General features: G+C 39.6%; 2 protein-coding genes across 2 annotated transcripts; both read left to right on the plus strand.

Moving 5' to 3' along the window:
- Nucleotides 1-167: 167 nt before the first annotated feature.
- LOC121719531 (GTPase IMAP family member 9-like) lies at nucleotides 168-6,531 on the plus strand. The gene is made up of 4 exons (XM_042105252.1): nucleotides 168-588; nucleotides 1,832-1,917; nucleotides 5,185-5,217; nucleotides 5,307-6,531. The coding sequence occupies exons 2-4, from the start codon at nucleotides 1,905-1,907 to the stop codon at nucleotides 6,323-6,325; spliced, it is 1,065 nt and encodes a 354-aa protein (XP_041961186.1). The 5' UTR covers nucleotides 168-588; nucleotides 1,832-1,904; the 3' UTR covers nucleotides 6,326-6,531.
- On the plus strand, nucleotides 4,348-23,432 carry LOC121718474 (GTPase IMAP family member 7-like). Its single transcript, XM_042103486.1, has 2 exons — nucleotides 4,348-4,358; nucleotides 22,194-23,432. Exon 2 carries the CDS (start codon nucleotides 22,602-22,604, stop codon nucleotides 23,430-23,432), a length of 831 nt encoding a protein of 276 aa, XP_041959420.1. The 5' UTR covers nucleotides 4,348-4,358; nucleotides 22,194-22,601.
- Nucleotides 23,433-26,728: the final 3,296 nt, after the last annotated feature.

Here is a 26,728-nt window from a genome sequence, read left to right on the forward strand (position 1 = left end):
TTTTCCAATGTTGGCCACTAGAGGCAAACTTCCAGCAATGTTCTCGCAACAATGAGAAGTTTGCCACTAGTGGCAAATGTGTTTGCCAGTGATTTGTCACTACACTGAACGTTTGCTATTATTGGCTAATTTTCTGAACGTTTGCTATTATTGGCTAATTATCTGTGACAAATCTAATTTGCATATTACATTGCTGCAAATTTGATGCAACATTGCCACAAGTTAACTGCAACTGTTTGCCAGAAACCTAATTTGCATGTGAAAAAATGATCTTGCTGCAAAGTTGCAGCATCTGTTCACCAGAAACCTGAAATTTCAGTAAATGTATTTATTTATTTATTTATTCCATTAGCCATTTTACACAAGAGCAGTGTTGTACTGTCTTCCCTCACTGTAGTACCTCTCACACTCTTATTGCAGTGACAAAGTCCAACAGTAATCCATTACAGGGAGTGAGGCGCTAGAAGTTGCTTTTCAAAATTGTTGCCGCCTGGAGTGTGGAGTAAAATTGTGTTTGTTATGTGTTATTGCCTTTAAACATTACTTCAGTTTGAATATCTTATAGACAAAGAGATATACTGTTATGGGGTAAGTGCATAGATTTATTGATCATCGATCAAATCTCACAGTCTTTTGTTGTCGACATTTTACTTGTATGCCATAAATTATGTGGCTGGCTGTTTTTGAGCTTTCCATATTTTTGGTATTTAGACGCATAGCATTGTTTGATGTGGTTGTGTTGTATATTCTGTTGATCAAGGATATGTCCTTGCACGTGACCTCTATCATGCAGCTCTGGAAAAACTGAAGAGACCAATGCACATTTTACTGATGTCATCCTATGGTTGCCGAGTGACATTTGAATGAGTTTATGGTCATATTCAAAATTAAGATACCACTGCAATAGCTATAAAACAGCATTGTTTTACTTTGAGTTTTAAGTCTAGATTTACATGTTTAAATTTAGCTTGATTTTCCAAAAAATGTGTGTGTTTTACATAAAGGAAGTGAATTCTGTATATAGTTCTTTGATGGAAGCTTGTTTATGGCCATGAATAATAATTAACCGTAGTCACCAAGAAAGCTTAAGGTAAATGGCTTGCAATTGTATGAGGATGATTTATGCATGTGTCATATTCTTTAAAAAGTGTGGTTGTTATTAGATGTTAGTTATTAGATTTGTTTGAAATAATAATGCACAATAATTTGGGCAGTTTTTGCATTGATAAAACATAAGTTCTAACCACTCTTGAATCAGTTTTCCAACTTCTTCCAACTTCCTTTTCTCAACATTCTCTTAACATTAGCTTTGCATAAATTATTCTCATCAACATATAAAGGTCAAACCTGTACTGTCTCACATTTCATTTTAAGGCTTAGCCTTGCATTATCAATGCTGTGGAAAACAGGATAAAGATCATCACTGAGGTAGGCAGACAGAAAATGTGTTGACATGAGTTGAAATAGGGACAGGATTGCACCTGGCCATTTTGGATTGATTTGATGGTTATCTCTAATGTGTGAGGTGGAAGTGCTATTGACCAGGAATCAAAAGGAAAGCAGTCCTTAGGGACAGAATGTAATTTTGCGAACGAGTTAAAACATAGCAAACAAAATACAAACGCACAGAAGAGTTCAGCACATGCACTTCTCACAGAATGGACAGATAGTGTGAGTGTTGTGAAGGGCAATTTGGTGAATTGTGTTATCAATACTTTGATATTTTCCCTACAGGAGGCTTTGTTTTATTAAAGCAGCCTTGAATTTATGAACATCTATTCATGATACATCTCAAATATTATCAATGTTGTTTTTTTCCCTCCAAACACAGCACATATCACCCCTTCTGATTTATCCGGACACCACTTGGTAGCCGACAATCATCAACTGAACCAACCAACAAAATGATGAAACATGGTAAGTCATTAGATCTGGGTTTTGACTGTAAATAGGTTTGGTTGTAGATTGGCCACTGTATGAAATCCCCTACCTATCACACTAGGAATTTATCATCTCTCATCTGTATATTTGAAGAACACTCCAGGTTTCAGTCTCTTCATTATGTAAATAAATATGGTAACACTTTATATTAACACACATATTCACCATTAATTAGCTGCTTACTAACACGTATATTAGTAGCATACACCGCCGCGCAGCAGATTTTTTATTTTTTTATTTTTCGCATGTCCAAATTTCCGTCAAGGATTCCCGGGACACTGAAAGACCGGGGTACACGAAACTTGGTGGGCATGTAACCCCACATGGATAGCATGGAACCACCTTTTTTCGTTTTGATCTGTAGCCCCCCCGCTGGACTGGACCCCCCGAAAGGAGGGTAGGGCAGACACAGTTTTCTGTGAATATCTCGAGAACCGTAGGGTTTAGGAGGACCATTTTTTTGTATGTTGATCTCAAAGGGCCATGTCAACCCATTCCATAACCACTCATTTCATGTATAGCGCCACCTAGTTAAACACAAAAAAGTAAAAATGAGGTGTTGTAATCGCAGGTATCTGTGACCTAACATAGTCAAAACTGCACGAAATTGGAAGTGTAGGATCATTATGACACCCTCTGAATGCACGCCAAGTTTTGTGGAATTCCGTTCATGGGGGGCCACACAATAAATTAATTTATGTTACTATACACCAACTGGCCTGTAGGTGGCCGGAGACAGTTTTCTGTGAATATCTCGAGAACCGTAGGGCCTAGGAGGTCCACCTTTTTTTTGTATGTTGGTCTTAAGGGGGCATGTCAACCCATTACCACTTATTTCATGTATAGCGCCACCTAGTTAAAAATTAAAAAGCAAAACATTAGGTGTTTTCATCACAATATATCTGGCTGACATGGTCAAAACTGCACAAAATTGAAAGTGTAGGATCATTATGACACCCTCCGAATGCATGCCAAGTTTTGTGAACTTTCGTTCATGGGGGGCCTTACAATAGAACAATTTATGTGTACATTTAGTGACCTACACCAACAAGGATTCCCAGGACACTGAAAGACCGGGGTACACGAAACTTGGTGGGCATGTAACCCCACATGGATAGCATGGAACCATCGCTTTTTGTTTTGATCTGTAGCTAATTCTGACAATTCAAGAATTTCTCAGAATTATGAACAGGCAAGATGGGGGTGGGGTTGTATAAAATGTATATTACATGTGAAATCTATGAACTAATCATGTTTTGGTACTTGTTGTCTAGCAGATGCAGTGAGAATTGAGTGTGCATAATGCAATTCAGTGACATCTAGTTAAATAACTTGTTCATATGAATTATGACTTAAATATGCATGGCTCAGTATGGGGCTTGTAAGGTGGTAGTACCACAAGAACAGTTATTCACCCCTAATAATACTTATCAAAGATGCTCTTTTCAAATGGAACTAGACACTAAACCACAAGTGGTAATAGTGTACAAATAAGTCATAATTAAGTCTTGTAATGCAGAATATGTTCCCTATTCCAAAGTTGGGTCTAAAATCGATTTTTGTATTGGTGCTAACTTGGCTGTCTGCTTCTTGTGTGCTGCTGCAATACAGTTAATAAGTGAGAATATGAGGCAACTGTAGTTTAGGGAACACATGGGGGTTAATAACACATGGGGGCTAATAACACATGGGGGCTAATAAGTGCCAAATTAATTGTGAATTAAATGTGAACAAAGACCCAACTTTAGAATAGGGAACACATGGGGGTTAATAAGTGCCAAATTAATTGTGAATTAAATGTGAACAAAGACCCAACTTTAGAATAGGGAACATAGGCGTGCATACATAGACACTAGGTGGTGCTAAAGCACTAGGAAGTTTGCCCTTTATCAACGAAAATGCCCTTTTGAAACTTGTTTTTTTTTTATTATTAATATTATTAAGATTTTACTGAGGTCGGTTTTGAAATGATCTTTTGAAGACCTGAGCCATTAAAAACGACTGAAACAATGCCCCGAAATGAGCCACCTCCTTGTGCACACCCGACCAGCCTATCTCTCTTCCTTTGTCACGTGAACTTGCGGGGTCGCACACAGGGCACGCCAGATGCGCAGCACCATAGCAGTTCAGTAAGCGTCTTCAGATAGCAGGCATGGTCGCTGACAGGCTGCTTCTCCCGTGCCCCATCAGCCAGGTAACATACAGATCAAGCAAAATCTTGTTTGCCCTCTAAGCCCAACATGTAATAATTTTGTTGTGCAGAAAAATGTCTCATTCAGCACCAAACAAGCATTTTTGCCGACTGGTCACCTGATAAACTAGTTAGATGAAGCTAGATAAAGTTTTACGCTGTAGCCCAAATCAATGACAGATAACGTGACGACCACATACAAATAATTTCGGTAGATTTTGCAAATGTATGTGTTAAGAAGAACGTTTTCTGTTGTATATGTTTTGTTAAGCAACATGTGCATAGAACACATTCATTTGTGACAGAAGAAACGGGAAGTTCCCCATTACCTGTGAAAAATGCCCATCTGTATCTGCATTCATGTAATGGTAACAGTCAGTAGCCCACTATAACTCCTTCTCGTACTGTTTGGTCTCTTTATTGTCTTACAGATCAAGTAAAATCGTACGTCTCTTTATTGTCTTACAGATCAAGTAAAATCGTACGTAGTTTGCCCTCTAAGCCCAACGTGTAATCAATTTGTTGTGCAGTAAAATGTCTCATACAGCATCAAACAACTAAGCATTTTTAGCCGACTGGTCACCTGATAAAGTTTTACGCTGTAGCCCAAGTCAATGACAGATAACGTGAGGACGACCACATAGGCTACAAATAATTTCGGTAGAGTTTGCAATTGCAAATCTATGTGTTAAGACGAACGTTTTCTGTTGTATAGGTTTTGTTAGGCAACATAAATTAACACATTTTGGTCTCTTTATTGTCTTAATTGTATATTGATTTACTAATTGCAGCACAAGTCAAATTTCATTCAACATGTGCGTGTAATTTTTTTTATAATTAAGTGTTCCACGTGTGCTAAAAAGTGCCCCCCCCCCCCCCCCCCCCCCCCCCCCCCCCCCCCCCCCCCCCCCCCCCCCCCCCTCCTGAGCACTTGCCCCCCAAAATGTCTGTGCACGCCACTGATCATAATCTTGTAAAGGGTGAAAAGAGGTCATTTTTTATTGTCTGTGCTCTGTATTAAACGCCCATATGTCTTGATTCTCTCTCTGAAGGAAGAAAACGTCAAGGAACTCCATCAATTGACTGTAAGTGTGGGGTGTTTGGGTGGGTAGTTTTTTTTTTTTTATCTTTTTTTTTAAAGTGTACTGTTTTTTTTTTTTCAATGTCTCTTCAGTTCGTGAATTGAGGATTGTGATGGTGGGCAAAACTGGGTCTGGAAAGAGTGCTTCAGCCAACACCATCCTTGGGCAGGAAACCTTCAAAGTGGAGCTGTCACCACAGTCTGTGACTGAAACCTGCGCACAAGAGTCTGGAAAAGTGTCCGGCATAAGAGTGAAAGTGGTGGACACACCAGGACTCTTTGGCACAGACACGGTGTCCGATGTGGTGAAAAGGCAAATAGAGAAATGTGTCGATATGACCTCTCCTGGGCCTCACGCCTTCCTGCTGGTGATCAGACTGGGGGTTAGGTTCACCGATGAGGAAAAGAATGCAGTAATGTGGATCAAAGAAAACTTTGGGGCCAGAGCTTTGAAGTACACTATAGTCTTGTTTACTTATGGAGATATACTAAAGGGAAAATCGATAGATCCTTTCCTCAGTAAAAGTCCCAATATTCAGTCCCTCCTTAATTCTTGTGAGAAAAGATACCACACGTTTAACAATAAAGAGAAAAATGACGAGAGTCAGGTTACTTCTCTTCTGGAGAAGATACAGGCCATGGTGAAGGAGAACAGGGGAGAATATTACACCAACAAGATGTATCAGGATGCTCAAGAGAAGCTTAGAGAGGAGGTCAGCGAGGAGAGAGAGAAAAGACAAGAAGCAGAGAGGAAGAGAGACGAGGCAGAGAAAAAAGCCAAGGAGGAGAGGAAACAGGCTAAAAAGGAGAGAGAAAATGCAGAACGTCAAAAGAAAGAGAAAATTTGCATCAAAAGGAAGGCAGAAGAGGAGATTAGTGATGTGAGAAAGAAGGTGAAGGAGGAAGTGTCTGGGTTGAAAACTGCCTCTAAGTGGGGTGTGTTAGCAGGATTGTGTTTACTCACAGGAGGGCTGGTAATAGGAGCTGCTGGGGCAGCTGTGGCCGGTGCTGGGGCAACAACACTGGCAGGAGCAGCCATGTTGGGGGTGAAAGCTGGAGCGGTGGACAGAGACATGACCGAGACTGCTGTTAAAACTGAGAAGGACTGGTAGGAGGACAAACAGTGTCCAGGTCAGGTCGGGTGTAACCTTGTCATGCAACATTTCATCTTAATGTATAGAGATAGGGTCAGCTCTTCCATCAGCAATCCATACATTTTACAGAGAAAATAGTTTCCCTATCTGTAATGATTTTGTAGATGTTGTAGAAATGTTGTAGTGTGCATTAGGCATTGAAAAACAATAACAGTATAAGAGTTTGCAGCTGTGTTGGATCTAGCATATGCACTTGCACATGACATCTAGAGAGCCCTATCTATCAAACACCTGCCAAACTTGAGTTTTGTCAACTTGAGTAAATTTGGAGATGTTTATGGTAATAGAACATTTTCAAAATATACCATATTAAACATTTTTGATGATACCGAAAAATTTATCTGAGTTTTTGGAGTCAATATCTAGACAATGTGCCTTTTCAGTCTGTTATATAAAGCACTGCTCCTATCAGATTGTTTCTGATTGGCCCAGCCCGTTTCAGCCAGGTGGAAATCTGTCCGCATGGGAGATGTGCCAGATTGAGCTGCCTGAGCAAATGAAACATGACTACACAAAGTTCTTCTTAAGCAATAAGCCCCGAGAGGCCGTTGAATATTCACTGATTGTATGCAAATATCACCAGTTAACATGATTGCCAGCCAAATTGGCACACCGGCAAGCAGACGTTACCCTACTTATCTCTGAAGATGTTTTACACTAATATCAAATTACCAGCAGGTGTCGTATTTGTTTTTAAACACACAATCCTCCTTATTCTGTGGTTTCAAATGCATAAAAACCTTGACACATTTTCCAGTGCAGTTAACATTTTTTGTTTGTTTGTTTCACAAAGCCTCACATTCGCCATCAAAAGTATTGCGAGGCAATACAATACTATAGTGAGGGAATGAACAAGTAGCGCGGAAAAATAAATTCCCTACTCATACAAAAATGATCATGACACTTCAGGGGCTCTGTACATTTAAGACCAACATAGGCCTAGTAGATAGAATAAAGGTGATTTACTGTTGACCTATGAATAAGACACAGACAGCTAGTTGTCAGAGATAAGTAACTGTCAGAAATGAACACTAAATTTGAACTGTGTAAACGAGAAACAATATCCATAGTCACTCAAACTGGGTGGCAGTCGCTCAGGAGATAGAGGAACCGGAAGGTTGCCCGTTTGAGCCCAATTCATGCTGACCCTTTCAAAGTGTCTTTGAGTGCTACGGATGATGAGGTTGGCACCTTGCGTGGCAGCCTCTGCCATCAGTGTGTGAGTGTGTGTGTGCAGGGTGCGATTTGTGTAAAAACCAAAACCAGAGGGGGGGGGGGGGGGGTGACTTTGAATAAGTTTGTAAACCCCCCCAAAAAAATAAATAAAAAATGAACGAACGATTCATAGCCTAGTAATGTCATTGCTAATAATACCCTATATTATTTTTGCCAGCTTTGTAACATTTTAGTTTTAGTTTACTGTGGTGTATGACTTTAAACAGCAAGTGTGCTTGGTATGATGATCAGCTCCTCTAATGCAGGGTAGGACGTTTTGACAAGCATACAAATTCACCTTGTTCTTGCCCCATCTGAAATGACTTCTCTACTTTTGCTGCCTCCATCCTTTCTGTATTTGTTGTGTAAAAAACGTTGTATATGATGGCACTGAAGTCTTAAGTTAGTGAATTGGCTAACAGTGTTAGTTGATAACCAAATACACATTGCGCTACACGCTGCGTAGGCTACGTGCATTCTCTCTCCTGCTGATTTGCGTTGAGTAGCCAAGTGCGTAATATTGCAAAAGTTGAAAAAAATAAATGTGTTTATTGTAGCCTACAGAAAATAAATAGCCTATCATACTGTCAGTTAATTGCCTACAGTGCAGTGAAGAGTTTGGAGAGTAAAGTTATAGGGCAACTTGAAGTTTTATGAAAATAATTTACGAACCAGAACATAAAGACCATGAAGCTTCTATTTCTTGCAGCTGTTAAAACACCCGCTAGATAGTTTAAATACCCACCAACATTCATTTTTGCAGTACAGATTATTTCTAAAAGTTATTTGTCTACTACTGGCTGATTTATCAAACGAGTGCTTTCTCGTTCGTCCTCCGCAAACTACAGGTGTTGCGGTAGAGAGCCATTGAATAAGCGATGCCAAGCAATTTCTGTAAGACTTTTTGTGACATTCAGCAAATATCTCCTCATTTAATGTAAGTTCCTTCGGACAATAGGCCTACGTTCTACTCTACGTGCAGTTGTCCTCCATCTCAGATGCATCAAGTTTTCTAATTTTGAAGGTTCTAAAACATTATTATGCTTCACTGTATCCTTCTTGTTTTCTTTCATTTGTCCAGCTAACTTTTCCATTGAACCTAGCCATTTATGATGGATTACACACTCGACATTCTGAAATGTCCTGCACGATCAAGGCCAAATTAAGTTATCACGCAGCCACTGTGTCAGCAGCATCAGTGCTGACGGTGACGGTGCGTTTCTGATGTCAGATTATTATGTAGGCTAGCCTATTAGACTGTTCTAGCGCAGCGCTTTACTTATATGAAGTAGCATTAATCAATATGAAGGGCAGAGGGGGATAAATGTTGTCCCCCCCGACGATAAAAATAATTTAGCAGAGGTAGGGATAGGAAAACCAGAGGGGGGGAAATCCTCACCATCCCCCCCAACAAATCGCACCCTGTGTGTGTGAATGGGTGAATGTGAGGCATGACATTAAAAAACACTTTGTGCTCGGAGGAATGGAATAACACGGAATGCAGTCAATTTATCATCAAACATACTTACATTTATTATGTATTTTAAATACCGGTAGTGAAGAATGCTATTAAAAACCGTCTCTTTAATTCCAAAAGAATACACAGAGTAGACCGAGTTGATCCAGTGTTGATCCAATCAGGTAAAACTTGAGGCTGGCGTGCGAAAGAATAGTTCTTTATTCTGGATGTTACAGCAGAGTTATGGGAGCTCTGCTCCACGGACAGCACAGCACAATGTTGCAATGTGAAGCCAAGACAATGAACACAGATCTAGAACACTGATGGTTCTGTACAATGACAGTAGTTATTGTGTTATGTGCTAAAGTGTCTGATACATTCGATTGACTAAAAATCAATGTGCTACATGTTTGATACATCGTTTTCAAAATTCACCTCAAACATACAGCCCACCTTCACTCACTGTCCGTACCAGTGTCTGCAGAGGCCCATCATAAACCATATGACAAGACCAGTGAAAGCCCCGGACAGAAGACCTGTCCAGCCATGAGCAAAAAACTCCAACATGAGTCCTGTTATTACGGCCACAACCAGCTCAAGTCTCTCCTGGACGATGCGTTGCCGGTCCTCACTCCTCCACTGAAGTCGGTAACGTTGTCGCTCCTCTGGTTCATTGGTTGGGACTATTGAAAAGGTGTGGGGTCACTACGATTAATGGCATTCATATTTACTACATGTGTCTTAAAGGAGAACTCTTGCGATTTTTAACACAGAGCCCTGTTGATCGAAGTCACAGAGTAATGTCGGTTGAAAAAAAAGTGAAAAAAAAATTGTGCTTCCTATTACGATTTTGCCAACTAGTGGCTAATGCATCCAAGTGGCTACAAAGCTACGTTCTGGGGGCATCAGTGTCTGTGCCTGTGTCTGTGCCTTTGTGCCTCTTAAATGACTCAAAATGTCATTACTAGTGCTGTGCAACATGAACCAGGTCCTTGCATGCAACTCAGTAAGTTGGCCACCATGCTGCGGAAATCACGCAGTGACAACAGGCGGAAACAAAAATTGCTCAATGGCTGAAATCAGTTGAGTAATTTGTAGCACATGTTATTCAACATCTAGTGCATGTTATTTAACATCTAGAGACCTGATGATCAATCAATCTAGGTTTGTTGTCTTTGATTTTTAGAAGTTCCATGGAAAAGGGTATCACTTATTTTAAACAAAATAATGTACTGAGGCGCATGGTCTGTGTGCTGTTCTCCCGCTGCAATGTGTTGTGTGCTATTAAATTAGCAAAACATTTTACTCAGTTAATTAAATTTGTAGGGCTGTCAATCGATTAAAAAATTGAATCAAATGAATTACATACTCTGTGATTAATTAATCTAAATTAATTGCATATATAATTTTTGCTGCGAAAGTATTTTAAATATTTAAATTCAAATGAATCATAGAATAATCAGCATTAGTGACATTAAAGTTCAAAAAATATTTTATTATTATTTTCACTTAGGTCTATGACCTAATATGCTGAGGATGTAACTTAGGTCTATGACCTAATATGCTGATAAATTAAATACAAAAGTGCTTCGGGAAGAAGTTTTTTTTTGCCTTGCTGCAGACATTGCAGAGGACTTTATTTTAATCAACACTTTATTTGTATCAAAACCATCAGGCTGGCAGGATAATTACTAATTCGCTATCTGACATTATTTATATTTTTGTATGTGAAATGATGAGTCAAATAGCAAAAAAGGGTTATGGATAGGTTTGAATATAGGTTACTAAAAATTAACAGTAACTTGAACGTGAGTCAGTTACTGTAAGAACCGTATAGCGTAGTTTCAGCTATGTGATATAGCGATCAAGAGTGTAGGCCTACGGTTGATATAGGCCTACATATTCTATGCGATTTACACGTTCAAAAAAAGCATGGAAAACTGAAAGTTAACTTTAATTGTGTTTTACAGTTTAGCAAAATTAATAAATGTATAGCTAGTGAAATCATTTCTCTATCCTAGTCGCTAAGATAGAAATTATTAGGACACATACTTGCTGTGGAGACGACACACTTTAGGCTATTCCGAAATTATTTGCGAGATCATTGCAGCCCAAGGGCGTAGGATTGGTCTGAGCTTTGAGATATATAAAATGATTAAAATGTGCTACTGTACAACTACTATCCATGATTAAAATGTGCTACTGTCCAACTTGATCTAACTATACTTGTAGCCTACATAATCTCATTTTAATATGTACAGAAATGTAGGCTATATTTAACATTTATTTTCTATTTGGTCTGTTATGAAATCATGCATTGACCCATTTAAGCACAGCTCAGTTTTAAGAAACTTAAATACATGCATGCTTAGCATTTTGTGAAAAGAAATCATTAAGGCTACATTGACAAACTCTTAACCGTGAGCTGCCTGTATATTCTCTGATTCTAATATTTACAGATATATAGGCGATGTAGCCTAAGCACAGCTCAGTTTTAAGAAATGCTTAAAGCCGAAAGACCATGGTGAATTTTGCTACAATTTATTTCAAAACCGGATTACTCTGGAACAACTAACTATACACGGGAATGCCTTTGTGTTCGGTAAGGTCTGCTGTTTATTCTGATATATGGCTTGTCATGTGTTGCGTGAGTGTGCAGGCCTACGATATTCCACCGAGACGAATGGATGTGGAGCCTACTTCTCCAGGTAGTAGAGCCTACTTCTCCAGGAGTTCAACAGAGAAGAATGGGTGAATTTGGACGCACTTCATATGCCTTGTAGTGAACTGAAGCTGAAGCGCTGCGCCATGCTGCGCAGGAGACTGCGGCTCACTGGTAGTTATGTAACTTCAAATCAGCGCGATTTACCCTTATAGGCTACTGCACATTACACGATCTGTACAAGATGATCCGCAGCACTGAAGTGAGAAATGATGTAACTCTTTGTGTAGAGCATGTGAGCGCTTTTTTCCCCATTTCAACCTGAATATTGGTGGGGACATTTCAGTCGTAATTTGACATTGGTGTGGACACGTCCTTCGGTCCCCACGCAAATCTACGCCCCTGTTGCAGCCTGATTATTAGCCTATATTTAAAGCCTAACATCTCTGGTGTGGTTTTGACGATCAGAAAAGTAATTTTCCTTAGCTATACTGAAATAGGCTATTGATGTCAAGTGCGCTTCTGTGGGGTTAGGGTGGGCACAGTGGACTCGGAGTGTCGCGGAACATTGGAATTTGTGGCTGCCCAGGACTTTTCTAAAACTTCTCGCTAGCACACCACACTAAAATGACGTATTTAGCAGTCAAAATACGAAACATGTCTGGGGGGGGGGCGTCTGCCTCTGCTTCTCCTCTCATAGGCCTGATCCCGCATGTCCCGGGATAGGGGGTGTGCCAGCGTACGGGGTGTGTCCCACCTTGCCGGATAAATTTGGCCTGGCCTTCCAGAGAAGCGGCAGGAGCTTTGTGTTGTGTTTTGTTCTGTTGTTGTTAAAGTTATTTTGTATCAGATATGTTTTCACGTAATTAAACCCTAGACGTGAATTGTCGCACTGTCTCCTGCCCAGAGCCGGACAGTAACGGAGTACTTGAGTACAGTACTTGAGTACAATTTTGTGGGATCTGTACTTTACTCGAGTATCATTTTTGGGGAGTACTCATGACTTTACTCAAGTACATTTAAGAGGCAAATATTGTACTCTTTACAAATTTACAAATCGCACCCTGGATTTTTGCATAGCCATCCAAGTTAGCTTTAGTTTAGACTATAGACTTTGCACTTTGCCCTACATTAAAAATTAGGGCCGATGATCTCACTGACTCACCCACTGTCAGTCTCGGCGTTGCATTTCTCTGTCTCACTCTCAGGTTTTCTTGCTGTAAAGATTGAAGTTGTGTCCGCATGGTCCTCTGAATGTCATCCTCATCATCATTATCCCTGTAATCTATGGCAGTGTTAAAAAATCAGACAGTGTAATTTCCGATAATGGAGCAATAATAATAGCATGCACTGCCAGTCATTTTAAAGTTTAAGCATTAGCTTGGTAAGAAATGGGGGAAAAGCATACTCACTTGTAGATAATTCCATGGCTTGTTATGTTGAATCTGAGCATAAATGAATGAAGTCATTAAGTCAAGTCATAAATGAATGAAGTCATTAAGTCAAGTCATAAATGAATTAAATACGTGACGGTATAACTATTTGCCACTTATTCTATTGGTGGCTAGAACAGACATCATCTTATTGCAAATGTTGCTTTTATTCACATATGGCCATGTGATATAAACACATTTCAGCTGCGTCACTAAGCTGCAACATTGCCTACTGTGTATACCATATTGCCTGTATATGAATTATGTCAAGCCTTTTTTGTTTTTGTTTGATTATTATGACCGCCACACAGCAACAGAGGAGTTTTTTTTAATCCGTTTTTTTTTTTTTTTTTTTTTTGCATGAGTAATTTACCGTCAAGGATTGCCGGGCCTGGTTAGTACTTGGATAAGAGACGTCCTTGGAAGAGTAGGTTCTGCTGGAAGTGGTGTTGGTGGCTGGACAGTAGGTGGCACTCTTCCCTGTGGCCAGAAGTCACCAAACAAATATAAATTCCCATAGACCTCTGTAGTTCGCCTACAAAAAAGAACCAAAACTGCCATCTTTGCCCATATAAGGAGATCCGGTTGTTAATTGAAGCTAACTACCTTTGGCAAGTTGCATTGCAAGTTAGCTCTGGGCTAGCAAAAATCTAAGTGTGCCGCCTTCACGTACTGGAGATTACAGTATCCACTCGAAGGCAGAGGACAAAAGTGTGTTCAGGAAAACGTCTGCATTTCAGATTTTTTCATCCCCACGAGAGTTTAACAGGTGCGATAATTCAAAATCCGCATGTTATTTTCCCATACGAAAAATCGCCAGATACCGGATGTCAAAGATGGCTGCTTTTTTGTAGACGAACTTCAGAGGTCTATGCCCTATTCTAGTGACAGGAACGCTGTACTGCAGGAGATGTTTTTCTTTGCATTAATGCTAAATTGAGGTCCTGACCATGGTTGTTAAAGATCCCATGGCACTTATCGCAAAGAGTAGGTGGTTCCCTGATTTGCTTTATTTACGTACACATACATAAAGACACATGCACATGCACACACACATAAAAATACACGTAAACACACACACACACTACACATGCACACACACACACATGCACACACACGACACGCACAAACACGCACACAAACACATAAACACACATACACACACACACACACACCCTCACACACATGAAAAAACTAAAAAAACTAATGGTAACACTTTATTTTAATGTGTCGCTGTTACAGTGTACCTACCTAATTAGGTACAGTGGTACAACCTGTGTAACAACATGTACTATCAGGTACTATCATTGTACTTATTTGTGGGTACCTACATATAGTTGTTACATTGTAATACTGAGTGCTTTTACAAAACTTTGCCAATTTGCCTAAATTTTCATCAGAGGCAAAAAGCTGACCTGAGACCTGCTGGATGGGGTAAATCCAGTCATGATAGATTTGATATACAAACCATTATTAGCTCCAGTCAAGTACATAATGCAAGTACAATGATAGAACCTGATAGTACATGTTGTTACACAGGTTGTACCACTGTACCTAATTAGGTAGGTACACTGTAACAGCGACACATTAAAATAAAGTGTTACCAAACTAACTTACATGCAGGCACACACACTCAATAAACACACACAGAAGCACACATATACACAAAAACAACCACACACTCTGCACACACTTAATTACAAACACAAAAAAATCAAACAAAGTAGGAAATGAACACAATTTGACAAGGGTGACTTATTTTTGTGGAAAAAAAATGCTTTAGTGGGTGGCGGTCATATTTTGTACCTCTCTGTTATAGTTATGCATCTAGTTATAATCTTGATAGTTACAGATTTCAACTCAAAAATCCAGTATCTCAAAACATTACAGTGAAGAATTTATAATACAGAAATGTTGACCAGAGAGGAACTCCAATCACCTAAATATATGTCAAAGTACCGGCAATGATTTCTTGAGCCTCTCTCAGTCTAGGCAGGGCAATGGACTTATTTCAAGTCAAATAATTTTACAAGAAAGCTCAAAGTAAATATCGTTATACTAAAAACAATACTAGCTAGATTTTGTTATCTCAATATAAGATTATAACACTTATTTCACTTTTTGCAGTGTATTATGTCTGGTTTTCTCCTCTTCACTTGAACTGCATTAAATGTTGCAGCACGGTGTAAGATAAGGACTTTAAACAAATATGTCCCCTACTTACCTTATTCCTACAGATTCTTCTCTGTGTATGTGCCTCAGTGGAAAACAAAATAGGTGACTGAAATAGATGTGTAGCTGCTCTTTAACTCTCTCTCTCTCTCTCTATCATGGTGTGCTGTGATTCTTTGCTTCAGTGAGCCAACAAGCCCAAGCTATACCAGGAAATGTTCCACTGTGGCTCGCCCTACCTGTTCTCAGCATGTCCTTACCAAAATGAGGTCATAAATATAGGTCACAGGTAATGGAGTACCAAAGCCATGACGCAGCGTTGTCAAGGCAGCAATTTCACTGGATCTAAACAAATCAATCTAAACATACTGTAGTAATCACCATAGCGGTGGCTTTCTTAATCTATTTCAATCATTTTCCAACGTTTCTAAGATGTTAGTATATTTTTTTACACTGTAAGAATCACATACTACAACATATATTCATACCAACACGATCAAATTTGTGACTACAGGGTTTTATTTTAGCATGGGCTTCCTCCGTAAAAGACACCTGCATGCAACATCACAGCATGCTGTTAAAATCCTTAAAGCAACACCAAAGAACTTTTCTCTGTTGCACGCACGCTATTTAGCAAGCATCGGCTTTGGAAATAACAATGTCCACGGACAATTTAGAGTATGTTGCATGATTTCATGAAAGTATGATGTATTGCAACATCAGAAGAAAGTCAAATTTGTAGTTTCTTATGTCTCATTCCATCGAACTACAGATCCGCAACCCAATCTGGCAAACTTGCATAGTGCGGTTATAGCCGATAGAGGGTTGTGAAGTGTATGCAGAAGTGTCGTTCACCCTGTTACGAGTTGGTGAACCACTGAAACGATTTTGGAAACATTATTTTAAGGTGCAACAAACTCATTGGTGTTGCTTTATATTCACATACGTGTCTTGTCTTGGCTTTATTTTTTTGGCAAAAAACGTCACTATGAACAGCCGCCAGTCTTTAAGAAGACGTGAAATATCCACTGAAATTTGTTTCCTTCTGTTACGCCTGCCAGGGAATCTGTGTTATGTGGCTAAGGTAAAACATGTTTAAATGGCTATAGCCTACATTTAAAATAATTTAGCTAGAAATGATGCCACATGTCTATATCCAATGCTATTTAAGCCACTTCGAAAGTTTGTTTAGATCCAGTGATTCTGCCGTCATGGAAATGGAACGTCACACTTCGATACTCTATTCCCATGCAAATGAAAAGAATAAGTAAGGGATAATGGACTCCACGGTGGTCTGTTCACAGAAGTTAATGCACGGTCGAGGTTGTAAAACGGCCCTGACGCGAAGCGGAGGCCGTTTAAACCTCGTAGTGCATTAACTTCTGTGAACAGACCACCGTGGAGTCCATTATCCCGCTTATTCCACTGTTGCCACTTGCGTTGTGTTCATTTCCTGTTACAATTTAAACGTTTTAATCGCTAAAACGGTCTTGTTTGTAGAACTAATTTCTTCCGACACATATCAACTAATTTCTCAACTCACAAGACAAACTGCCGTTACTAGTTCTAAATGGATGGTTGCTACGGCCAAAGGCCAGTCGTTAGTTCTATCTCTCCCGTTGTCAAGCGGGCGTATCCCAAGATTCTGATGAACTTTAGCTTTGAAACATCGCTTTTACTTAGCCTGCTGTCATCCATCTAGCTAAAAGCCACCTCCGTCATATGCTACAATGTTGCAATGTTCTGAACGTCTGCATTTTACAGCTCGGATGCAACGTGACAGTTCATTTAAACTTCACAACGAGTTCGGCGAATTAATATACAAGTGTGATACGGCCAAAAAATTGGATCTACTTCATAGGTGTGCAGATAACATACGGTTAATGGTCGTTCTAAATTACGTAGGACAATGGGAAGTTCAGCCAAGCAGTGGAATAATATGACATAGTGCATGCATGTGCCCATGGGGACCCAGGTTCGAATCTGACCTGTGGTCATTTCCCAATCCCTCCCTATATATCTCTCCCACTCACTTCCTGTCACTCTTCACTGTCATATCAGCCAGGAGAGGAAAACCAGCAGTTGCCAGCTAGTTTATCAACCAAACGATGTGAATTTAGGTAAAAACATATTTTTATAAGAGGTGTACAACTGTACGTTTACCTTAACATAACAGCTTCAAAGTAATGTCGATGGTAAACATGGACCAATGGTAGAATACCCTAAAGCAACATGGGATGTTTATATTTTATGAAGCCATGAATGAACAAAAGTTCATCATGCCTATGATCCAAAACATACATGATCAAATAGTTAGGCCTACTTCAATTGTCTGGTATTAACCAAATCAACTCTCCACTATGTGTTTACAGTTAACATTTATTGATGCAACGTTAGAACACGTTAGCTTAACAAGTTACAGAACACACAGAACAAATTGCAACAGAAAGTTGCCTTGGGGAAATGACTTTTCCATTACACATTGGCTGGGGATGTATAAAATGTATGTAAACTTACTACGTTTGCCTTCTGAAAAAAATATGTGATGCATTTGATGCATTTATCCCAAGCTTCAAAGAACTCCTCATGTCTGTGACAGGCAGACGTAACACCGCTAAATTCTCAGCTTGTTTAGGACCCCACACTGAACGCGTAAGAACGCTAGTAGGCCTATCACTCTGGGATGTGGTAGCCTACTACTCTCTGGGATTTATGCACCAAGGTAACTGAAGTATCCAATATATTTGTGTCTTAAAATTATGTTTGAAATAAATGTCTTAGAACAAAAATGTTGGGTAAGACTTGTATTTTATAAGTTAGTGAAAGCTGTATATCTGGACAAATAAAGGCCGGTCCCCAAATACAAGACGGGGTAATTGCCCACCAGTGGGTCTATCAGTCCACCAGCACTAGAAGACATTGTTTCGATTTAACTCAATGAAATAAGACCTCTTCTTAATATTTTATTATATTGTTGGTTGGATTATACTGTTGGCAATGGCAAAGAAAAGTCGTTTTCCTACACCATGGGTCTCCAACACTCACTCTCAAGCTCATTCGCATTGATAAGAACGATGGAGGAAAAGAGGAAACAAGATTGAGAATGGAATTTCAGGCAAGTGAAAGAAAAGCAGAAGAGGAGAAGAGGAAGAGAGAAGAGGCTGAGATGGCAGCAGAGAAGGAGAGACAAGAAAATGAGAAAGTGAAAAGAGAGGCAGAGCAGGACAGAACCAAATTAAAACAAGCCTCAATGTTGGCACTAGACGAGAAACATAAAAGAAGGGTATCAGAGAGGAACATGAGAAGAAGTGAAATTGCACTTGCTGAAAAGATGAAGGAGCATGCCACTCTGCAGACACAGGTAGCTTTAGCAGGTGGTATTGCAGGGGCTTCTTTAGTAACAGGAGGGTTAGCAGTAGCGGGTGCTGGGGCAGTGGCAGCAGCAGTGGGGGGAGCAGCGATTGGGGGAACAACCGCAGCCCTCACGTATAAACTATCTGATAAGACTGACCTAGTACAGACACTGAGGAAGGTGGAGGAAGAAGGAAAAGCATGGGTTGTTGGATGATCCAGATGAGGGACCATCAAAATAAGAGTCATGTTACGTTTGATAATATAGCCTACTTAGTGAAGGTTGAGATAGTTATATATGAGGTAAAGGTTAGGATTGGGATGTGTTTTCATAATGTATAATAGAAGAACAGCAGTATTCTTTATTCGGTGCACCAGTAAAAGAATGCAACACATACCAAACACAGGTCTTACCAAAAAGAAGCTATCGGCTCACTCTCAGTTCCTCTCACCATTGGTCCTAAACACTGTTTCTGACAGACATGCGTTCAGTGTCCACTGCAGCCACACTTGTGAGGAAGCTGTAAAATCTACCTTTGTAAGTTTAGAAGGATGATACTGATCAACAAGGCTGAAAAGATCAGATCACTAAACAGAGAGCAGCTCACTAATTAATGTGTAAATACTACTAAAGTAATGGTGTTGTTTATTTACTGACGTAATGAGATTTAAAAATGTCAAAATCTCTTTTTTTTTATGCTAAGCTATATGTATGACATATTTGCTCTGCTGAAAATGCATTTGAGAAGTCACTATGATGTGTATGTTTTGTAGCCTGGTAAACCAGACCCTGGAATCTTTCAGATTAAGGGTCTGGCCACGAGTAATGAAAATGGCCCAATTCGAGGGGCGGCACCAAGCATGCATTTGAAACTCTCACTGCACGCAGTTGGATAACGCTACGACCAATCACAACAATTCATCAGTGTCAGTCATCAGTGTACCTCGCCTTTGTCCCGCCTACACCGATTTGATTGGTCCCTCTCGCTCAAGAGATAGAAGAAATTTGGATCATTGCTCGTGGCCAGAGTATCTTGCGGGCACAATTCAAATTGTGCTCTCGCGAGAACTCTGGATTTCCAGGGTATATGTTTTGTACTTTTTATACCAACATGTCTTCTGCAGTAACATTCTGTTGTATGTTCCTTTTGGCCTGATAGCCCTCCTTTACTACTATTCACACAAGTTGGAGGTGATTAGGTATCCACTCTGGGTTTCCAAATAAAACACTGGAAGGCTGTGTGCCACTGTTGTGCCCTGGGCCCAGAGCAAGACTCTTAGCATCTCAAGGGGGACTGATCCTGCAGTTAGTTCAGGATAAAGTTGTCTCATTGATATAAAATCATAGCTCAAGATCAAGCCTACTGTATACAGGTCTTGTGTATGTATTCTGAAAATGCAGGTGGATTTGTTTTTTTAATGCAATGTGTCATGCTTGGCATTATTCCAATAAACACTTACCTTCACACATGCATGTACCAGGAAAGAGTAGCATTAATGAAGCAAAATGACTTTGACAGGCTGAGTAATACAGTTTTGTGTTTATTTTCTTTATTTCAAAGGGACATCACTAATCAATAAATCAAACTTAAATTGATACCAAAGTCTATTAACTGTTAATAAAATTAAATTTGACAGAAGCAGAGCACATTTTTTGTCAATAAAGGCTTTTGAACTGTTTTGTTTCTAGAGAAGATATACAAGTAATGTATTACTGAGACTTATTATGGCATATTGGTTGTTTACAAAAGTGTGTTAACGGTGTATCAGCGATTGCGGGTAATGTCACTTCTGTTAACGTTCAAACAAAAGTCTCCTAAACGTGCATCTCATCGGTGATTGGTTATTTTGGTTTTGAGTGGTTGATAACACCAATTGTTTTTGTGTACAGATCTCGAAGCAGGCTGCCTACAGATACACGTTTTTTTGACGGCCTGCTTATGGGGCGGGCAGCTAGTGAATCTTGAGGAAAGATTAGATGAATGTGATCATTTATGTTTGGGCATGCAATCGCTGATACAACCTTTAACAGTGTTCCTCAGACTGTCATGTAAAGCGCCACTCCTATCAAATCGTTTCTGATTGGCCCAGCCCATTTCAGCCAGGTGGAAATCTGTCCGTATGGGAGATGTGCCAGTTCCGATTAATTTGCCTCCCAGGCCAAGTGATAAACGATATTTGAAATGGCATGACATGGTCATTGTTGCCTGTAACAAGTCAGGTTTGATGGTTAACCTGATGAATAGCCTGCCTGTAGTACATTTGCCATGTTGTTTGCCAGTGTTATAGCTATCATAAAACAAACCTTACACAAGGAACAAAGGTACAAAGTCCTACTGTACAATAAAACTTGTCTGTCGTTTTAAAAACTTTTCCAGCATCTAATTTCTGCCTTTCATTTTCCCTCCAAAGCTCATTCAATTCAAATATTTTTTAAGGTATTTATTTTTGTCATATATCCAGGTAGAGTGGGGTGAGTAATGTTTCTTACATGAGACCACCATTGATTGTCAGAAAATGTTCCCATGATTTCAGCTAACTTGAGTACAAGAGGATTGACATGGCATCACAGCCCACCAGTTCCAAGGACTGTAAGAAGACACCTGATGAAGGTAAGTGCAATGAAAATGGTTGCTACAGCAACAGAGTTATTCATTTGTATAAGACCATGATCATCACAGAGTACATAAAACCAAACTGTGTCTTCTGTCTGCAGTGCCGCTGCTGGCTATTTTGGTGCCCAAAGCAGAACTGCTTTGTTGTGCCCACCCCCCCCAAAAAAAATAAAAAAAATAAATAATCATAAATAAACTAATTAATTCATTAAATTATAGAGTAATATATTATATAAATAATTGAATATATGATTTAAATGATAATAATGACAGTCATTTGATTTTAAAATATTGATTTCTTAGGAAATACTACTTACTTGATGCATTTTAACTTATTTATAAATGGTGCACTGTCACTTGAAGAGTGTCTACACAACTCTCAAAATGATCTTTTGCCGGCTCCATTCAAATATAAGCCTATGACTAGTCCACAAACTCTAACATTGTTTGTCCCACATTATTAACAATAGGCATGATATTAAGTTGGTATAAACAGCTAGCTAGACATATTCTGTTTGCAATTAAAAGTGATATATGAGCCTGGTAACCACCTAGTTTTCTGAATGGAATGTGTTTCAATCAGCATACTGTGCTTCATGTAAATGCTTAGTTTAAGGGAAACAAATTATTGTGAAGACTTCAAGATTCACCAGTCCCATTAAAGGGACACCAAGCAAGCTCTCTCTATCCCTCTCATGTGGTCAGACCTTTCCCCAATAAGGGGTTTGCACGGACGTCACGTTCTGGGCGGTAACCCAGCTGCATGGCCATGTTGGAAAGAACTGAATGAAGTACAATGGAGTATTATGCACTTTGGATACCTTAAGTGATTATGGCCATGTCGAAACAACAGAAAAGCTCATCAAAAAGCGTCCAAGATGCAAAGGCATATAGGCCAGGACGTGGACCACAAGAAAAGGCGCGATATTTTGAGAAATTACGGTTCATTGGCAGTGCAGTTTTTCTCGGTCTGACCTATTGGTACAACCTAAAACACGGCAATAATTAACCATTTTCTTTGACGACGTTAGGAATCTACTTCAGTGTCTAAGGCTTTTTTATGATGCGAGTATCTCCAAAATGGTGACGCCCCGATCTGATGACACGCCACGCAAACCCCTTATTAAATGGGCAACGTTCAAGTTAGATGTTAATGGAGATCGAGAGAGAACCCGAAAAGTATAATTGTTACGTAGCATGCTGTTGGTGTATATTGCCATTGCAAACATTCTCTAAGAAGATTAAAAATCAGTTTACAGTAAAGCTATTTATTGGCTAAATGTTGATATCTCCCTCTGGCGCGTGAATGCCTGTCTGACAGGGTAAAATGACCTTATTATCACAAAAATATATTTTTACCGGGACTGAATTGAGGATTGTGATGGTGGGAAGAGTTGGATCTGGAAAAAGTGCTTTAACCAACACCATTCTAGGAAGAGAGGCTTTTAAAGTGGAGTCACCACAGTCTGTAACCAAAACATGTGCCGAAGAGTGTTGGAAAGTAACAGGGAGAATAATCAAAATAGTAGACACACCAGGATTGTTTGGGGCAGCCATGATGGGCAATTCTCTGAAAAAGCAAATAAAGAAGTGCGTAGAGATGTCCTCTCCTGGGCCTCACGCCTTCCTGCTGGTGATCAAACTGGGAGTTACTGTGACCGATGAGGAGAAGAATGCAGTAATGTGGATCAAGGAGAACTTTGGGGAGAGGGCTTTGAAGTATACCATATTGCTGTTCACCTATGAAGATCAACTGAAGGGAAGACCAAGAAATCCTTGTCCTGCTATTCAGTCCCTCATCCAGACTTGTAGGGGAAGATACAATGTATTTAACAATAAGGAGAAAAATGATCAGAGTCAGGTCACTTCTCTTCTGGAGAACATACAGGCCATGGTGAAGGAGAACAGGGGAGAATATTACACCAACAAGATGTATCAGGATGCTCAAGAGAAGCTTAGAGAACAGATCAGAGAGGAGAGATTGAAAAGGCAAGAAGCAGAGAGGGAAGCTGAGCAGGAGCGAGCCAGCAGAGAGAAAGCAGAGAAAAAGGTGCAGAAGGAGAGGAGAATGAAAGAGGAAGGGAAAAAAATGTACAACAACAAAGGAAAGAAAATCAATCCATCAAGAGGAAGGCAGAGGAGGAAGTGGACAGCGTGAGAAAGAAGGTGAAGGAGGAAGTGTCTGGGTTGAAAACTGCCTCTAAGTGGGGTGGGTTAGCAGGACTCTGTTTACTCACAGGAGGGCTGGTAATTGGAGCTGCAGGGGCAGCTGTGGCCGCAGGGGCAGCTGTGGCCGGTGCTGGGGCAACAACACTGGCAGGAGCAGCCATGTTGGGGGTGAAAGCTGGAGCGGTGGACAGAGACATGACCGAGACTGCTGTTAAAACTGAGAAGGACTGGTAGGAGGACAAACAGTGTCCATGTCAGGTCGGGTGTAATCTTGTCATGCAACATTTCATCTTAATCTTGATGGAACTCCAACTAAAGTCAAGTCAACTGTCAGACTCTGAAGACTTATTTGATCACTTTAATGCAAAAATGGCAAACATTATGGATGACATTGCTCCATTACAATTCAAGAAAGTTAAGGACAAACAGAAAGCACCATGGAGGCAAAATCCAGCAGTTAAACTTCTAAAAAGAGAGTGTAGGAAGACTGAAAGAAAATGGCGTAAATACAAACTTCAGATCCACTATGAAATCCATAAAGAGATGCTCCGCACATATAACTCTGAAATATGCAAAGCAAGACAGTCTTTCTTTTCTAACATTATCAATAGAAGTTCAAATAACACTCGTATTCTATTTTCAACTGTTGATAAGTTAACAAATCCCCCCTCACAATTAGTGCCTGAACTTCTCTCAACTAATAAATGCAATGAGTTTTCATCTTTTTTTAAAGGTAAAATTGACAAAATCAGACTCAACATATCTGCTCAATTACAAATTCAACAACCTGAACTTCCAGCAACAAACAGAGGGAAACTAAACTTGATGTCAGAGTTCAGCTTGATAGACTACGAAACACTTGAAAAAACGGTACAGAATCTCAGCCCTTCCACATGTGTCTTAGACACTCTGCCTACCAATTTCTTCAAAACTGTTTTTCACCTCATAGCGGCGGATGTCCTTCAAATTGTAAATGTATCATTGCTGTCTGGCACTTTTCCTAAGTCACTGAAAACAGCTGTTGTAAAGCCACTTCTCAAGAAGAATAACCTGGATGCCTCCATGCTAAACAATTACAGGCCCATATCCAATCTACCTTTTATTGGCAAAATTATTAAAAAAGTAGTCTTTAATCAATTAACCACCTTCCTAACATCAAATGGGTATTTTGATTACTTTCAGTCTGGTTTTCGGGCAAATCACAGCACTGAAACAGCTCTCATTAAAGTTTCCAATGACATACGCCTCAACACAGATTCAGGTAAAACATCAGTCCTAGTGCTACTGGACCTTAGTGCAGCATTTGACACTGTTGATCACAATATTTTACTACACAGACTAGAACACTGGGTTGGATTTACAGGCATAGTTATCAGCTGGCTAAAATCATATCTACAAGAAAGGAGCTTCTTTGTTGCCATCGGAAACTGTACCTCAACACCAACGTCCTTGACCTGTGGTGTTCCCCAGGGGTCGATCTTGGGGCCACTATTATTCAACCTCTATATGCTCCCACTTGGACAAATCATTCAAAATAATTTGATTTCATATCATAGCTATGCAGATGACACACAAATGTACTTAGCTCTATCACCAAACAACTATGGTCCTCTTGAATCTATGTGTCAGTGTATAGAACAAATCAACACCTGGATGTCTCAAAATTTTCTTCAGCTGAACAAAGAAAAAACTGAAGTAATTATATTTGGTAAAAATGAGGAAAGACTTAGGGTTGCCACTCTCCTTGACACAAAAGGGTTGAAGGCAAAGGATACTGTTAAAAACCTTGGTGTATTAATTGACAGTGATCTAAATTTCAACAGCCACATGAAAGCGATAACTAAATCAGCTTTTTACCACCTCAAAAATATTGTCAAACTCAGAGGGCTGATGTCAAAACATGACTTAGAAAAACTCATTCATGCATTTATCTCCAGCAGGGTTGATTACTGCAATGGACTGTTCACAGGCCTTCCTAAAAAGACTATTAAACAGCTTCAGGTGATACAAAATGCAGCAGCTAGGACTCTAACAAAAACTAAAAGAACTGACCACATTACTCCAATTCTTAAGTCCTTGCACTGGCTTCCAGTAAGTCACAGAATTGACTTTAAAGCACTATTGCTTGTTTATAAATCAGTAAATGGAGCAGGACCTAAATACTTGTCAGACATGCTTCAGCAGTACACACCTTCTCGTCCTCTCAGGTCCCAGGTGAAAAACCTGCTAGTAAAACCTACAGTTAGAACTAAACATGGTGAAGCAGCTTTTAGCTGCTATGCGGCTCAGCTGTGGAACCAACTTTCGGATGACATTAAAAAGGCCCCAACTGTAGCCAGTTTTAAATCTAGACTTAAGACCAAACTGTTCTCAGACGCTTTCTGCTAACTGTGTCGAGTTACAAATTCTGAATCTGCCTCGATAATTATTCTACTTTGTCTTTTATTACTTTTTTTACTACTTTTGCCTTTGTTTTTGCTTACTAATTATTCTTTATTTTTAAATGATTTTACCTTGTGTTTTATGTTTTCTTTTTATTATGATCTTTACCTTTTAACTATTCTTTGACTATATTGCCCTTCTATGCTTTTATTTGTTATTATCGTTTGGTTTTGTTTATGTAAAGCACATTGAATGACCTCTGTGTATGAAATGTGCTATATAAATAAACTTGACTTGACTTGACTTGACTTAATGTATAGAGATAGGGTCAGCTCTTCCATCAGCAATCCATACATTTTACAGAGAAAATAGTTTCCCTATCTGTAATGATTTTGTAGATGTTGTAGAAATGTTGTAGTGTGCATTAGGCATTGAAAAACAATAACAGTATAAGAGTTTGCAGCTGTGTTGGATCTAGCATATGCACTTGCACATGACATCTAGAGAGCCCTATCTATCAAACACCTGCCAAACTTGAGTTTTGTCAACTTGAGTAAATTTGGAGATGTTTATGGTAATAGAACATTTTCAAAATATACCATATTAAACATTTTTGATGATACCGAAAAATGTATCTGAGTATTTGGAGTCAGTATCTAGACAATGTGCCTTTTCAGTCTGTTATATAAAGCACTGCTCCTATCAAATTGTTTCTAATTGGCCCAGCCCGTTTCAGCCAGGTGGAAATCTGTCCGCATGGGAGATGTGCCAGATTGAGCTGCCTGAGCAAATGAAACATGACTACACAAAGTTCTTCTTAAGCAATAAGCCCCGAGAGGCCGTTGAATATTCACTGATTGTATGCAAATATCACCAGTTAACATGATTGCCAGCCAAATTGGC

This window comes from Alosa sapidissima, chromosome 9 (genome assembly GCF_018492685.1).
Source record: "Alosa sapidissima isolate fAloSap1 chromosome 9, fAloSap1.pri, whole genome shotgun sequence".
Classification (NCBI taxonomy): domain Eukaryota; kingdom Metazoa; phylum Chordata; class Actinopteri; order Clupeiformes; family Clupeidae; genus Alosa; species Alosa sapidissima.